Below are 15,956 nucleotides of genomic sequence, written 5' to 3' on the forward strand. Positions count from 1 at the left end.
TTTTCTTTTTTTTTTCCCGAGCGCGTATAGTTGAATTCGCGTAAGTTAAATGCACGTGTGATGCAACTCACCTGTACCGCATTATTTTTTTAACAAGCGTCATCAGCATGGAAGCCAGCTTCTTGTTTACAATGTCACCTGAAAGTGAGAAAAGACATTCTCATGGCACTGTTGTAGCCGGCGTTGCAAGATATTCACGTGCCATATTCACTAAAGATTCATATGTTCCTTGATGCTTCAACCACCAGGCCAGAGGACATACTTCCATGCTGATGACAGATTCTGCTCGATAACAATCCAAAGTAGTGCGGACCGATGCATGTTCATTTTCATTATCTGAGTCAGATGCCACCAGCAGAAGGTTGATTTTCTTTTTTGGTGGTTCGGGTTCTGTAGTATCCGCATCAGAGTGTTGCTCTTTTAAGACTTCTGAAAGCATGCTCCACACCTCAGCCCTCTCAGATTTTGGAAGGCACTTCAGATTCTTAAACCTTGGGTCAAGTGCTGTAGCTATTTTTAAAAATTTCACATTGGTACCTTCTTTGCATTTTGTCAAATCTGCCGTGAAAGTGTTCTTCAAACGAACATGTGCTGGGTCATCATCCGAGACTGCTACAATGTGAAATAGATAGCAGAATGCAGGTAAAATAGAGCAGGGGACATAAAATTCTCCCCCAAGGAGTTCAGTCACAAATTTAATTAATGCACTATTTTTTGAGAGTCATCAGCATGGAAGCATGTCCTCTGGAAGGGTAGCTGAAGCATAAGTGGCATATGAATGTTTAGCATATCTGGCACATAAATACCTTGCAATGCCAGCTACAAAGCTGCCATGTGAACACCTGTTCTCACTTTCAGGTGACATTGTAAAAAAGAAGCAGGCAGCATTATCTCCCATAATTGTAAACAAACTTGTTTGTCTTACTGATTGGCTGAACAAGAAGTAGAACTGAGTAGACCTGTAGGCTCTAAAGTTTTACACTGGTTTTTTTAAAGCAGTTATGTAACCAAAAAAAACTGCATTTGTAAATTGCACTTTCACGATAAAGAGATTGCACTACAGTACTTGTTTGAGGTGAACTGAAAAATACTATTTCTTTTGTTTATATTATTTTTGCTTTCAAATATTTGCACTGTAAAAATGATAAAGTTAGCACAGTACACTTTGTATTTTCTGTGTTGTAATTGAAATTAATATATTTGAAAATGTAGAAAAACATCCAAAAATATATCATAAATTTCGATTGGTATTCTGTTGTTTAACATGGCGATTAAAACTGCAATTACTCGCAATTAATTTTTTTAATCACGATTACTTTTTCTAGTTAATCGCATGAATTAACTGCAATTAATCAACAGCCCTAAAAGTAACATTTAAATTCAGCATGGCCAGAACAAGAAAATAGCAATTTAAAAAGTCAGTTTGTAAGCCTGACGATGTAAACACCAGTTCTGATGGTTTCTAAGTGTGAAGTGTTCCAAAGGCAGCCTTAAGAGAACCAGATAGTGTCAGAAACATCCATTTACTGTCAGCCCTTTTCATTATAACTGTTCCACAGTAATAGAGGTCTCCCAATCAGCATGGAACAGCAACCTTCTATATAAAATACAGTGCTTACCTTTGGCTCTGGGACTTTGAGAGTTTATTTTAGAACTGTCAAGTCTTGACCTTATTAAAGAAAGGTCTGTTCTCAGCTATTATTGCCTGGAGGCTCAGGTTTTTAATTTATGAGCTTTTTATTGTTCGCACAACACATCCTGAGTGGCTTTGTAACAGCCTTCATAAGAGTTCTCTATCATCTCTCTTCTAAATTTCAATAAATTTTAGGCATTTCATATAAGATTCTGTACCTGTAGTAGTTACTGAATTATGAGTAACCATGAATAGCAGTGTATACATTTCAATTTACAAATATAAAAAAAAAATCAAAAATACGGGTCTCAATTGGCACTAAAGAATTTCTATTCCTATTTAACTAATTATTGTATTCAAAAAAGCATTTTGAAAAGTACCAAATACATTAAAATATAAAAATACATTGTCTATATTTTTAGATACTGAAAAACATGTAACAATTCACTGGGTTAAAACAGCCTTTTTGATTTTGTCCACTCTCATGCACCAAAGCACTTTGGTTGTGAATATCCTGCAATCATAAAATTACCAGAACAAAAAAAACTTTATTAGGATAGAATCAGAGGTTATAAGTGATTAATTAGTCTAGCATAGAGGTTCTCAAACTATGAAGACCACCTCCCCAGCGCCAGGGAAGGCACCAGTTGCCCATCTTTTGGACAGTGGTGCAGTGCTGCCAAAGTGGATCAAGAACTCCGCTTGGTCTGGGGGTCAGCCAGGGGGGCATGGACAACGTGGAAGCAGCTTGTAAGGTCTCCCCTGCTCCAACCAGTGCTCCACTCCCCAAATCAGCCCTGCCCACCCACAGCAGCACAAGGGTTCTCTTGCTTTCCCATCTTCCCCCCCAGAATCACAGGTCCTCCCATCTTCCCCCTGTGCTCCACTCTCCAGCTCAGCCAGGGCTCCTTCATCTTCCCCTGTGCTGTCCTGTGACCTCCCCACTTCCCCCAATGCCCAAGACCAGTGAAAACTGCAAATATTCTAGTCTGTTCCCCTCTGTGATCCCTTGGCAAAGCTCTAAGCAGCAGCATAAGCACTAGGGCTGTCTGCAGACTTCAGAAGACAGCACTGCATTGGTATACGTTTAGTTCCAGTTCAGAAAAGTTTTCTAATTCTAGGGTTCCGAAAATCATGGTGGTGGTTGGGAATGGGGGGGGGGGGGGGGGTTAAATGAAAAATCAGGTTCTGCAGAAATCACTGATACTCTTGCTACATAATTCTTCAGTATTCACCATCACCCCACTTCAATAACAACATCCACCTAACCTGACATTTTTCTCCTTGCCTTTTATATGGTAATATATTATTGGATGTATACTGTGATTTTATTAAATGTATATTCAAGATTTTGAAAGAATATGTTCTCAAGGAACATCAATTATGACAGAATTCTGTAAGTTCTCATAGTATGTTCGGATGCTAGTACTGAGAGTGTCATTCATGTGACGGTAGCAAGACATTGCTGAAATGGAAGGTTTTGCATTAGTACAGATTCAGCTGCTCTTTTCTGGCAATAAAGATTAGGTACCAGAAAAGATTGAAGTGTCAAAAGATGACATACTGGAGCAAGGTGATAATTTAAAAAGCATTCCAAGTGTTTCCATGGAGCTCAAGTATGAAGTGGCTGTACCGCCAGCAAAAATATGCCATCTTTCATTTGAAACAGCTACTGTATCAGAGGACCAAGGGTGGAAAATGTTGTGCCTACATTTAAAAAGGCTTGTGGGGTGATTCAAGGAATTATAGACCAGTCAACCTTACATAGGCACCTAGTAAATTGGTTGAAGTAATCATTAAAAATAGAATTAAAAAATACACCTGTAAGATCATGATAGTGTTATGGTGAGATGTACTGGTGACTGCTTGGATCACAGACTTCTTTGGGACTGGGTGTGAGTACACCCTTCAATTAACATAACTGTGAGGATGAGTTCATCAGAAGTCTCCACCTCCCCAACCCCCCCAAGACAAAAAGGAGTTGTGAACCTCCCGGAAGTTTGAACTAAGTGGGAGAAGGGTTTTGAAACATATAGATTGTGTGCACAGGTTTAGGCAGGACACTCAGAAACAGAGACACAAACAGGTAAAAGGAGCAACTGCAAAAACCGTGTCTGACTGTGGAAGAAAGCTGTGGAGAGGTTTTTAGGTCAGAGTGAAGCCTAAAAAAAAGAGTGTTCTTGGGGTTTAAGCAAAGAAGTTGTTTCCTGCTGTTTGATTCGTTCTGTATTCAGAAACACTGGACTTTGTACATTCTTTGTAAATAAACAAAACTGCATTGAAGAAATACTTATCAAATGAAGCATCCCCAAACTCTGACTTGCTGCTTGGGTCGAAAAGGGGCAACACTGGTTTAAGAAGCTGGATCAAGTTCACAAACAGAGATTGTGAGCTGGTATACCTCTCGAACCAAGAGGTAACAAACAATGGAAGTACTTGCAAAATTCAGAAATAACTAGCAGGAATTAAAAGACCTAAAATGGGAGCTGAACATTTCAAAAAAGGAATTAAGACAAACCAATAAACCAACCAGCTTTCTTTGACAGGGTAACATGCCTTGGGGACAGGGGGGAAGCGGTACATGTGGTATATCTTGACTTTAGTATGGCTTTTCATACTGTCTCGCATGACCTTCTCACAAACAAACTAGGGAAATACAACCTAGATGGAGCTACTATAAGGTGGGTGCATAAGTGGTTGGAAAATCATTCCCAAAGAGAAGTTATCAGTGGTCCACAAATCAAGCTGGAATAGCATATTGAGAGAGATCCTGCAGGGATCAGTCCTGGGTCTGTTCAATATCGTCATCAATGATTTAAGATAATGGCATAGAGAGTATACTTATAAAGTTTACAGACGAAACCAAGCTGGGAGGGGTTGCAAAGTGCTTTCAAAGATAGAATTAAAATTGAAAATGAACCGGACAAACTGGAGAAATGTAAATAAGTAAGTAAATAAGATGAAATTCAATAAGGACCAATGCAAAGTACCACGCTTAGGAAGGAATGATCAGTTGCACATATACAAAATGAGAAATGACTGTCTAGAAAGGAGAATTGCGAAAAGGAATCTGGGGGTCATAATGGACCACAAGCGAAATATGAGTCAACAGTGTAACGCTGTTGCAAAAAAAGCACGAACATAATTCTAGGATGTATTAGCAGGAATGTTGTAAGCAAGACAGAAGTAGTATTTCTTCCACTCTACTCCATGCTGATCAGACCTCAACTGGAGTATTGTGTGCAGTTCTGGGCACCATATTTCAGGAAAGATAGGGACAGACTGGTGAGGGTCCAGAGGAGAGTAACAAAAAATTTTAAAGGTCTAGAAAACATGACCTATGATGAAAGATTGTTTAGTCTGAAGACGAAAAGACTGAGGGTGGACATGATAACAGTTTTCAAGTACATAAAGTGTTGTTAAAAGGAGAATAGAGAAAAATTGTTCTCCTTAACCTCTGAGGATAAGACAAAAAGCAATGGGCTTAAATTGCAGCGAGGGTGGTTTAGGAAAAACGTCCTTACTGTTAGGGTGGTTAAGCACTGGAACAAAGTGCCTAGGGAGGTTGTGGAGTCTCCGTCATTGAGATTTTTAAGAACAGGTTAGATAAACACTTGTCAGGAAAGGTCTAGTTATCACATAGTCCTGCCTTGAGTTCAGGGGACTGGACTAGATGACTTCTCGAGGTCCCTTCCAGTCCTACAGTTCTATGATTTTACGATCTAAAATAAGAAGTGAGGGAAAGGGCACAGAGATGACTTAGAGCAGTGGTCACCAACCCGTTGATCGTGATCAACTGGAGGATCGACTGGGAGAGTCCCAAAGATTGTGATCTCTGGCGGTGTAGCGGGGCTGCCGCTAAGGCAGGGTCCCTGTCTGCCACGGCCCCACGCTGCTCCCGGAAGTAGCCAGCACACCCCCGCAGCCCTGATGGGGGGTGCATGGGTCTCCATGCACTGCTCATGCCTGCAAGCACTGCCCTGGCAGTTGCCATTGGCCAGGAACGGTGAACTGCAGCCAATGGGAGCTTTGGGGGCGGTGCCTGCAGAGAGGGGCAGCGCACAGAGCCACATGCCCCCCACCTGCCCGCCCTCCCTCCCAGGGCCCGCAGAGGAGCATTGGCCCCTTCCGGGAGCAGCGTGGGGCTGGGGCAGGCAGTGATCCTGCGCGACAGACTGGGAGCCACACGCGGGAAGCTGCACCCCAACCCAGCACCCCATACTCCCTCCTGCACCTCAAGCCCCAGCCCTGAGCCCCCTCCCAGAGCCAGCACCCCAAACCCGCCTCCTGCACCCAAACCAGCATGGATTATGCAAAGGAAAATCATGTCATAGTAACTATTAGAGTTCTTTAAACATTTCAGTGAAGTCACAGATAGAAGAGAACAGGTTCACCTAATTCATTTAGGCTTTCAAAAAGCTTTTGACAAGTTCCCTCACAGGAGACTACTAAAGAAACTAAGCAGTCATGGGGCAAGAGGTAAAGTATTGGCATGGATCAAACGCAGGCAAAGAGACAAAACAGAGGAAGAATAAAAGGTTAATACCAGGATGCCTCCAGGTTACATATTAGGTCCAGTGTTTATTAATGACCTAGGGATGCAAGCAGTGAGGTTGCAAGATTTGCAGATAACACGGTTATTTAGATTTGTCAAGTCCAGGGAAGACTGCAAGAAATATCAGAGGAACCTAACAAAGCTAAGGGAATGAGCAGGCACAGAAAAATTAAGTTCAATGTTGATAAAAACGCAAAGTAAAATACCCTAAAGGGAAAAGGCTTACTCAGATACCACAAAAGGTTCTAAAGCTGTATTAAATCAGGAAAGTAAATTGGGTGCTACTGTGGACAGTTTAATTAAGATCTCAACTCAGTGTGTAGCTGCATTTTAAAAAAAAAATCCCCAAGAAGTTAAGATGCATTAGGAACAAGATAGAGAATAATACAGAATTATATATTATGCTATTACATAAAATCAATGGTACAGCCTTATCAAAAATATGATTTGCAGTACTGGTCACTCAAAATATCTCAAAAAGGATATTGCAGAATTAGAAAGCATTCAGAAAAGCGTGACAAAAACAATTAGGGGCATGGGGAAACTGTCATATGAAGAGATTAGGGTTATGAGAAAACCTAAATTGGAGGGGATATTACTTTACAGCTACCTAACATGAGGTTTCTGAAGCATCTGTGATGGCCACTGTCAGAGACAAGATACTGGACTAGATAACTATAGGTCTGATCCCATATGGCAATTTCTATATTTCTAACTAGATGTTCTACCTCCACAGACCTTCCAAACAGGAAAGGCTTTAGTCCTGAACTCAAATTAACTGCTACTAATCCACTGCACAGTGTCTATCATACACTTTTTTTTTTAAATCCCCTATCTTGTAGAGATCTTGATGTTCCTGTACATCGGCGGTTCTCAACCTGCAGCCCAATCAGCACATAGCTGTGGCCTTTGTGACACGTCCTTAATGACATACCGGCATTATATATATTGTACATATGCAGCCTATGTTATACATGGAGAGCTGTATAGTGGCCCACAAAGGTAAATAGGTTGAGAACCACTGCTCTTATAGCACATCCCCAGTAAGAGAACTAGATCTGATTTGATTCAAAGATTTCACTCACTGCTTCTGCTAAATCAGGGGTGGTCAAACTTTTTGGGCCGACGGCCACATGGGGGTTGCAAAACGGTATAGAGGGCCGGGTAGGGAAGGCTGTGCCTCTCCAAACAGCCTGGCCCCCGCCCCTTATCCTCCCCCTCCAACTTCCCGCCCCCCGACTGCCCCCCTCAGAACCCCTGACCCATCCAACTCCCCACCCCCCGCTCCTTGTCCCCTGACCGCCCCTCCCAGGACCCCCCACCCCTAACTGCCCCCCCCGGGACCCCGCACCCTACCCAACCCAGCCTGCTCCCTGTCCCCTGACCCCTATCCAAACCCCGTGACAGGCCCCATGGAACTCCCACATCTATCCAAACCCCCCTACTCCCTGACTGCCCCCCAGGACCCCCATCCCTAACTGCCCCGCCAGGACCCCACCCCCATCCAACCCCCACTGCTTCCTGTCTCCTGACTGCTCCCCGCCCCAAACCTCCGCCCCCTGACTGCCCCCCGGGACCTCCTGCCCCTTAGCCAACCCCCTCTCCCCCCACCCTCTTATCCTTACCATGCCGCTCAGAGTGACAGGACAGGCTTATCTGAAAGCCTGGGAGGTGGGCAGGTGCACGCCGCACTGCCCGCTGGCTGTGAGGGAAGAGGGTCAGCGGGGGAAGGGACGGGCTCTAGCTTCCCCAGCTGGGAGCTCAGGGGCCGGGCAGGACGGTCCCGTGGGCCGGATGTGGCCCGCGGCCCGTAGTTTGCCCACCTCTTTCCTAAATCCATAAAGAAGTACAATGTGAAGAAATGCAGACAGACAATCCATTTTTTTTAATCCCATGTTGAACATAAACCTGATAAGTAAAGAATTCTACAAAAGACCTTCAGAAAAAGGCAACTGACTAAAACAAACAGAGGGGCTGAGACTTGCAAAAGTAAACATGATGGAGGAACAGAAGGAAACAAACATCACCCCAACTCAGCAAAGTTATGTATGAGGTTAATTTTAATCGCATGAGCAGCACCTTCTATTCACAGATATAAAATTAGGCACAGATTTAAGTACAATGCTGAATTAGAACCTAGAAGAGGAAGAAGTACGACTGTAAAAAGTAGAAGGGAGAACATTACTTCTCTTTCCCCTTTTCAGTCCCTCAGCTTATTTTTTTATGTTATGGTACAGACTTTTGGGGGGGATAGGAGGAGGGGGTAAAGGGAATTAGCTGCTTATGAAAAAAGAGGAGGGAAGTGACTAGGATAGAGCAGGTTTCAAAGTAGCAGCTGTGTTAGTCTGTATCCGCAAAAAGAAAGGGAGTACTTGTGGCACCTTAGAGATTAACAAATTTATTAGAGCATAAGCTTTCGTGGGCTACAGCCCACTTCATCGGATGCCTAGAATGGAACATATAGTAAGATATATATATATACATATACACATATACAGATAAGTTGGAAGTTACCATATAAACTGTGAGAGGCTAATTAGTTAAGATGAGCTATTATCAGCTGGAGAAAAAACTTTTGTAGTGATAATCAAGATGGCCCATTTAGACAGTTGACAAGAAGGTGTGAGGATCAGCTGAGTAAACTCTTTGCTCCAGGGCTGGATGCAGCCCACTACAATTCAGCCTACCATTTACAACAGTGGAAACTGCTTCAGGGATCTGTACATACAGCTAGCAGCAAAGAGAAACCGATCCCAGTCAGTTTCGCCACTCAGCACCCTGTGAAAAGTTTCTGAACTACTTTTCAAAGAACGGAAGGGAGAATTGGTCAGGTCAGTTTCCGTTTAGCTCTTTGATGATGGAAACAGAAACTGACAAGGATCTCAGGAAGTTAGTCCGTTTTCCCTTTACAGCAGCTCCATCTGATCCAGGACGACAATTTTTATTGGTGGATACAAGAGCAAAAAGGGACAACTGTTTTACAGGTAGAAGGATTTCTGAGAGAAGCGGGACTGAAGGTTGCTGGTTGCCAGTTCTCCCCTCCCCGCCCCCCCCCCCCCCCCGCGTCCTTTGTGGGAAGAAGGTCTGCTGTGCTGGGGGCCAGGGCGCAGTTCTGGGGGAGGATGAGAGAGCTGGGGCATAAAACGGGACCGAAAAGTGAAAACGTAGCGAGACGCCACTTAGAAAGGAGAGAGGGGGCCGAGAGGCGCCGGGTCCCAAGGGCTCCCCTGGAAAGCGCTGGTGCCTGCGACGCCCCACACCCAGCCCCGGGGAGCCGGCTCTGTGTCCCCGCCCGCACTCAACCTGCCCGGCTCGTGGATGGGGTCGGGGCTACGACTCCTGACACCACCACCGGGGCCAAAGACCCGTTACCCCGCCCGGCCCTTCCCCGACCGGCACGGCGCCCCCTCCCTCTCGGCGGCTCGAAGCGGAGCGGGGAAGCTGTGGCCGCCCCGCGCCGAGCACCCCAGCCCCGCTCACCTGCCACCGGCTGCCCCCTCCTGGGGCAGCGCAGCCAGCGCGGCGGGATCTTGTTGTAGGACATGGCGGCGCCGCCTGACAGAGCTCGCGCTGACACCCGGGCCGGGGGATTGCGGACGCGGCTCCTCCCCACTCAGCGGCTCCAGCAGCCCCTTCCCCGCGGCAGCTTCATTCAGATCCACCTCCACAGCAACCGCCGCTCCCCACAATGCACCGCGGCACGTACGCCACTTCCGCTTCCGGAGCTGCTCTGCCAGGGCTGAGCCGCGGCGGGGCGTTGCTTGGGCGACGGCGTTTAGTGTCAGCGCCTCCCGGCTCCCTCAGGCGGCGGTCGGCTCTGGGGTGGTGCTCCGGCTGCGCGATGGGGGCTCGGGTCTGGCAGGGGAACCCGCCCACCACCTCGGTACAGCCCTGCCAGCGAGGGGAGGATGGAGCTGCGCCCGCCTCCTGCCCACGGTTAGCGTGTAACTTCTTCAGGGCAGGGACTGCTTTTGCTGGTGTGTGTTTGTACAGCACCTAGCACAAGCCAGCCTGGGCTGTGCCTAGGTGCTACTGGGGTACCAGGAAATGATAGAACAACCCTGCTAGCCTGGAGGAAAAAAACTAAGGTGACCAGATAGCAAGTGTGAAAAATTGGGACACTTTTATTTGTGGGGAGGGGCAATAGTTTCCTGTTTCAGACAAAGCCCGTCATATCAGAACATCTGGTCACCCTAGAAGACACACACACATACACACTTGCTCTCATAATCGGTGACCTTACTCCTTCCATCAGATTCACGTGTGTGGAGCCTGGGGTCCACACAATCCTATTGAAGTCAGTGGGGCGCCACATGAGCAAAAGCAAGATAGGAGTCTAAATTATCATTATTTATTATTTATATTACCATAGTGCCTAGGAGCCCCATCATGGACCCTGTTGTGCTAGGTGCTGAACAAACACAAAACAAAAATACAGTCTCTGTCCCAAAGAGTTGAGAACCTAAGTATGAGACAAGAGACAACAGAGGGCTACAGACAGACCACAGTGGGAGTACAAGTGAACAATGAGCATGACAGGCAATACACAGTCTTTACACAGCAACAGCCTAATCATTGTCAAGTTGTTTGTTTGTTTTGTTTTTAAGAATCACAGCAAAGGAGAGTTTTGAGAAGGGATTTGAAGGTGGATAATGAGATACCTTTGCAGATAGTTTTGGGGAGTGTTTCCCCATGTGGGGCAGCATGGGAGAAAGCACAAGATGGTTCAAAATTTAACAAGTGGGCAGTGGAGGCTGACATCATTGGTCAGTTGGAGCCAAGCATGTAGCGCAGGGGTCGGCAACCTATGGCACGCGTGCCAAACACGGCACACAAGCCAATTTTTAATGGCATGCTGCTGTCTGCCAGGGACAGCAGCGTGCAATTAAAAATCCTGCCCAGCCCAGCCCACTCTTCTCCGCCCCCACCCATCGCTCTCTCCTTGCAGAGGCAAGCTTCCCCCTCCCCCCGCCTCTTCCCCCAGCGTGCAGGGTTCCTGCCCCTCCTTCTCTCCCTCCCTCAGCTGATGGCCCTTGCTACGGATGGGGAGAGGGAAATCGGAGCCGCAGCGGGCTCTCTGGTCCGGGGACCTTGGGGAAGGGGGTGGAATTGGCATATCCCCTCCAGCCCCCTGCCGTGAGCCGCTCAGGGCAGGGGGCTGGGAGCACCCCCATGATCCCAGCCCTCTGCCCTGACCCCTGCACCCCACTCACACATCCCCAGCCCTCTGCCCTGATCCTGAACCCCCCACAGCCCTCTGCCCTGACCCCTGCACCTCCCTCTGCCCTGACCCCTGAACCCTCCTCACACACACCCAGCCCTCTGCCCTCACCCCTGCACCCCCCACACACCTCAGCTCCATGCCCTGACCCTTGCACAACCCCAGCCCTGACTCTGGCACCCCCCGCACATACCCAACCCCCCAAGCCCCCTGCCCTGACTCCTGCACCCCCCACACATACCCAGCCCCCCCACACCCCATGCCCTGATTCTTGCACCATCCACATCCCCATCCCCACCCTGAGCACCAAATGGGAGCTCCTGCACACACACCCCCACATTCCCACCTGCACCCCTCGCACCAAATGGGAGCTGCCCAGGTAAGCACTCCACACCGAAACCTCCTGCCCCAACCCTGAGCCCCCTCCCTCTTTCTAGCTCCTGGCAAGACCCTGCACCCCAACCCCCAGCCTGCTCCTTCACCACCAGCCCTGTTCTCAGCGTACTCCCACCCTCATCTCAGTGCAGAGAGAGGAAGAGAATGGGCCAGAACCAGGGAGAAAGTAGGTACCTACTCTATGTGGACAGGGCCGGGACCCCAGACCAGCAGCGGGCTGAGCGGGGCCGGCAGCTGGGACCCTGGCTGTCAGGAGCCAGCGGACGGAACCCCAGACCGGCAGTGGGCTGAGCTGCTCATCCCACTGCTGGTCTGGGGACCCAGCCGCTGGCCCCGCTCAGCCCGCTGCCGGTCTGGGGTTCTGGCTGCCAGCCTCTTGCCAGATGGGGACCTGGCCGCAGGCCCCACTCAGCCCGCTGCCACCCTAGGTGAATGGAACCCCAGGCCAGCAGCGGGCTGAGCGGTCCGGTGGTGTAAGATCAGCATTTTAATTTAATTTTAAATGAAGCTTCTTAAACATTTTGAAAACCTTGTTTACATATGACAATAGTTTAGTTATATAATATATAGACTTATAGAGAGAGACCTTCTAAAAAACGTTAAAATGTAGTGTTGGCATGTGAAACCTTAAATTAAGGTGAATAAATGAAGACTCAGCGCACCACTTCTAAAAGGTTGCTGACTCCTGATGTAGCGCTTGATAGGAAATGAGAGATGATAGATAGGTTGGGGATTGACTGTGAAGGTACTTGAAAGTGAATACAAGCATTTCATGTTTGACATGAGAGAGAGAAGAAGGAGCTTGTGGAAGGATTCAAAAAGAGGGGTGACAAGATAAAAGCAATGAGCAAAGAAAGTGAATACAAGCAGTTTATGTTTGATGTGAGAGAGAAGGAGGTGCCTGGGGAGGCATTCAAAGTGAGGAATGACAATGTCAAAGCAACAAGCTAAGAAAGTGATCTTTGCACCAGCATTCTGAATGGATATGCACAGGGCAAGACTGCATTTGTCAAAGCCAAAGAGAACAATATTGTAGTAGCTGATATATGAAATGATGAGAGTTTGAATGAGAATTTTAGTTGTACAAATGGATAAGAAAGGCCACATCTTAGATGTTATGAAGAAAGAATTGGCAAGATTTACGTATAAAATGAGGAACTATAGAGAGGTCCAAATTGCAGATGACACCCTGTATCAATATTTGTCTAGAGAAAGGGAAATGAGCAGTTTCAATAAGAACAGTTGTCAAAATTAGTAGATTACAATTTTGCTAGTTTATTTTCTGATTATTAATATTCTAAGACTATTGGCTAGCCACATACTTATCCTGGTTAAACTTAATGCACTATTACCACGTCCAGCTATTCATTTGGAAGTAACTTATATTTCATTTATTTTCTGAAACTTTTCATCACATATGCACTATATTCTATACTGTACTGAAACTAAGATCCCATTTGTTCCTTAGCTGAACATGCAACAGTCAGACACTAGATGGTGCCAAGAGACCATCTGGAAAAGACAAAATGGAATCTGAGTGCAGGAAGTCGTAATCAAGATTAGAAAGGGTCTGAGAAACAAAGAACAATCACAAAGGGCCCAATTCTGATTTCATCATGATTATTCACAGAGTAAGGTGAGCAAGGGTGACGGAATTAGGCCCAAAGTGATATACACAGCTGAAAAATAGTGTAGTAATACAAATAGATTATGGACTCTTTGTGCCTGGAACTGTGATGACACTCTGACATCTCTATGCCGCTACATATAATTATAAAATTATTTAAAAAACAAAATTTATGATCAAAGAATTCAGAAATACTCTCATGCAGAAAAAGCATGGCTGAGCTGGGGGAAGACACAAAAATTGTTATTTGTCATATTATGATAGAATCTAAGCCCTGTTCAGGATCAGGATCAGGATCCACTGTGGGAACTGATTACTCCCACCTCTTCTGGTTCAGAGATACCAGTAATTTACACTTTATAAATCCCTAGATAGAATTTGATAAATTCCAGATAGTCATCCATTTTTGCTCAAATTAATTATTATATTTATTTAATATTTACTTTGGGATTGGGGCCTCATTGTGCTAGGCACTGGATGTACATATATTGAAAAGACAGTTGCTGCCCCAAAGAGCTTTTAATCAGTACATTAATGCTATGGACTCCATCACCTCAGTAAGAAGTTAATCCATTTATTCACCACTCGATGAAATATCATCTCCTTAAATCAGAGGTCCCCAAACTGTGGGGTGCACCCACGTAGGGGGGCATGGAGGAACTTTGGGGGGGCGTAGCGGGTCCTGAGCCAGCCCCCACAGGGGGTAGGGAGGGATCGCCACCCAGCCCTGTTCTGCCCTCAACTCCGCTCCAGCCCCAGCTCCCGGCTAACTTCAGAGCCCATGCTACACAACCCCATCTTAGTGTGCAGGCGGCGGAGTCCGCCTCGGTGCACCGGAGGCTGATCCTGGCAGAAACCAGGAGAGACCTCCTGGATTACGAGCAGGGAAACTAGGTGGATCCCCGGGTGCTTGGTCGACGCATGGGGCTCTCCACCCTTCAGACCCTCCTGTTCATATTCCAGAAGATGGGGCAGCCTTATTGCCCACCTCTTGGGTTTTCCTTGAGCGGGTCCTGCGAGAGGGTGCCCCCCGCTCACTCCAGACCTCTGGCTCTCCAACCTTTTCATCAGGCTTCTGCCCCGCAAGCCTCCCCCCAGCCCCTGGCCCCGTTTTTTCCGCAACCCAAGCCATCTGCACGCAGTGCAGCCATTTCGCTTCCGAACCGCGCCTAGGGAACAACTCTACATGCTTGTGCTCCACATATTTCACTTCCTCACCCTCCTGTTCCACCCCAAGTGGCAAGACCTTTTACCACCTGTGGAGGGTGAGGGAGCCCAGTGGGCCAGCCTCCCAGAATTCAATATGTCTCCATTCCCAGTCCGGACCCAGTCCCGCCCCCAGCCCCAGCCCCTCACCATGGCTCCATTCATAGCCCCAGACTCAACCCTCTTACCCCTGTCAGTAGCGCTCCCCCCCCCCAGCACTACCGGCTCCTGGTGGGGTTGGAGGCGCAGACAGGGGTAAGGGGGAGTGCAACTGTGAAATGTTTGGGGAACACTGCCTTAAATGCTTCTTACATATGTTCTCTGTTCTCTTATCTAGATTATCTAGGCATTTCTGACAGGTTTCAGAGTAGCGGCCGTGTTAGTCTGTATTCACAAAAAGAAAAGGAGTACTTGTGGCACCTTAGAGACTAACAAATTTATTTGAGCATAAGCTTTCGTGAGCTACATCACTGAATGCATCTGATGAAGTGTGTTGTAGCTCACGAAAGCTTATGCTCAAATAAATTTGTTAGTCTCTAAGGTGCCACAAGTACTCCTTTTCTCTAGGCATTTCTGTTTCACCCATGACTGTGGTATCTAGTCACCAATTTAAACCTTATCAGCTAATTCCTATCTGGCCAGTAACCTGAAATAATTAAAAATATAAAATAACTATTAACATATTTATTTTAAAATACTAACCTTAGCTAGCTTAAGTACTTCAATCCTGTTACTGTTACTGCTTGTTACAAATCAGAACTAGGAGTTTTGCCTGAATGAAGAGCAAAAGCTCTTTTCTACAGTAGCGCAGGACAGCAACCCTGTTACTCTTCTGTTTCAGTCTGGCATTCTTTGTGTATGTCTATGATGAAATACAGAAATCTGGATTCTTATTTCTATTCTAATATTAAAATAAAAGCCTCACTCAGAATGGTTTTTGAAAGAGACATTTCCATCTTTCCAGTGGGACTGTTTTGAGAGCTGGAAGCAATGCAGGCCAAGGAAAGTTAGTAAATAACTATTTTTTCACTATTGCAGAGAATTGGGGTATATTACTACAAACTACCTAAATTAATCCACCTCTTCAATAAAAATTTGGCAAACAAATATAGAAAAGAAAAAACAGAAAGATTAACCACTAATCTGAGACTACAACAGGATTTATATCACCCTAGGTTATTCCATAAACTAAGTGGCTTCTGATTTGTACCAACAGTCACACAGGAGCATTCTTCCACTGTGCATCCCAAGTCACTTCCTAAGAAGAAAAGCCATTAACTAACCTGGAGCCTATAAACCGATTATGTGTGGTATAAAA

At 46.4% G+C, this 15,956-nt stretch overlaps 1 protein-coding gene across 2 annotated transcripts in view; it reads right to left on the reverse strand.

Annotated features, from left to right (window-relative positions):
* RNGTT (RNA guanylyltransferase and 5'-phosphatase) overlaps positions 1-9,874 on the reverse strand; it is a 457,144-nt gene extending 447,270 nt beyond the window's left edge. For both annotated transcript variants that reach the window (XM_074948099.1, XM_074948098.1), the window contains exon 1: positions 9,669-9,874. In XM_074948099.1, the coding sequence (XP_074804200.1) occupies positions 9,669-9,732 (64 nt within the window). In that variant the 5' untranslated portion in view covers positions 9,733-9,874. The remainder of the gene's footprint in view (positions 1-9,668) is intronic.
* Between the last annotated feature and the right edge of the window lie 6,082 nt (positions 9,875-15,956).

This window comes from Natator depressus, chromosome 3 (genome assembly GCF_965152275.1).
Source record: "Natator depressus isolate rNatDep1 chromosome 3, rNatDep2.hap1, whole genome shotgun sequence".
NCBI classification, from domain to species: Eukaryota; Metazoa; Chordata; order Testudines; family Cheloniidae; genus Natator; species Natator depressus.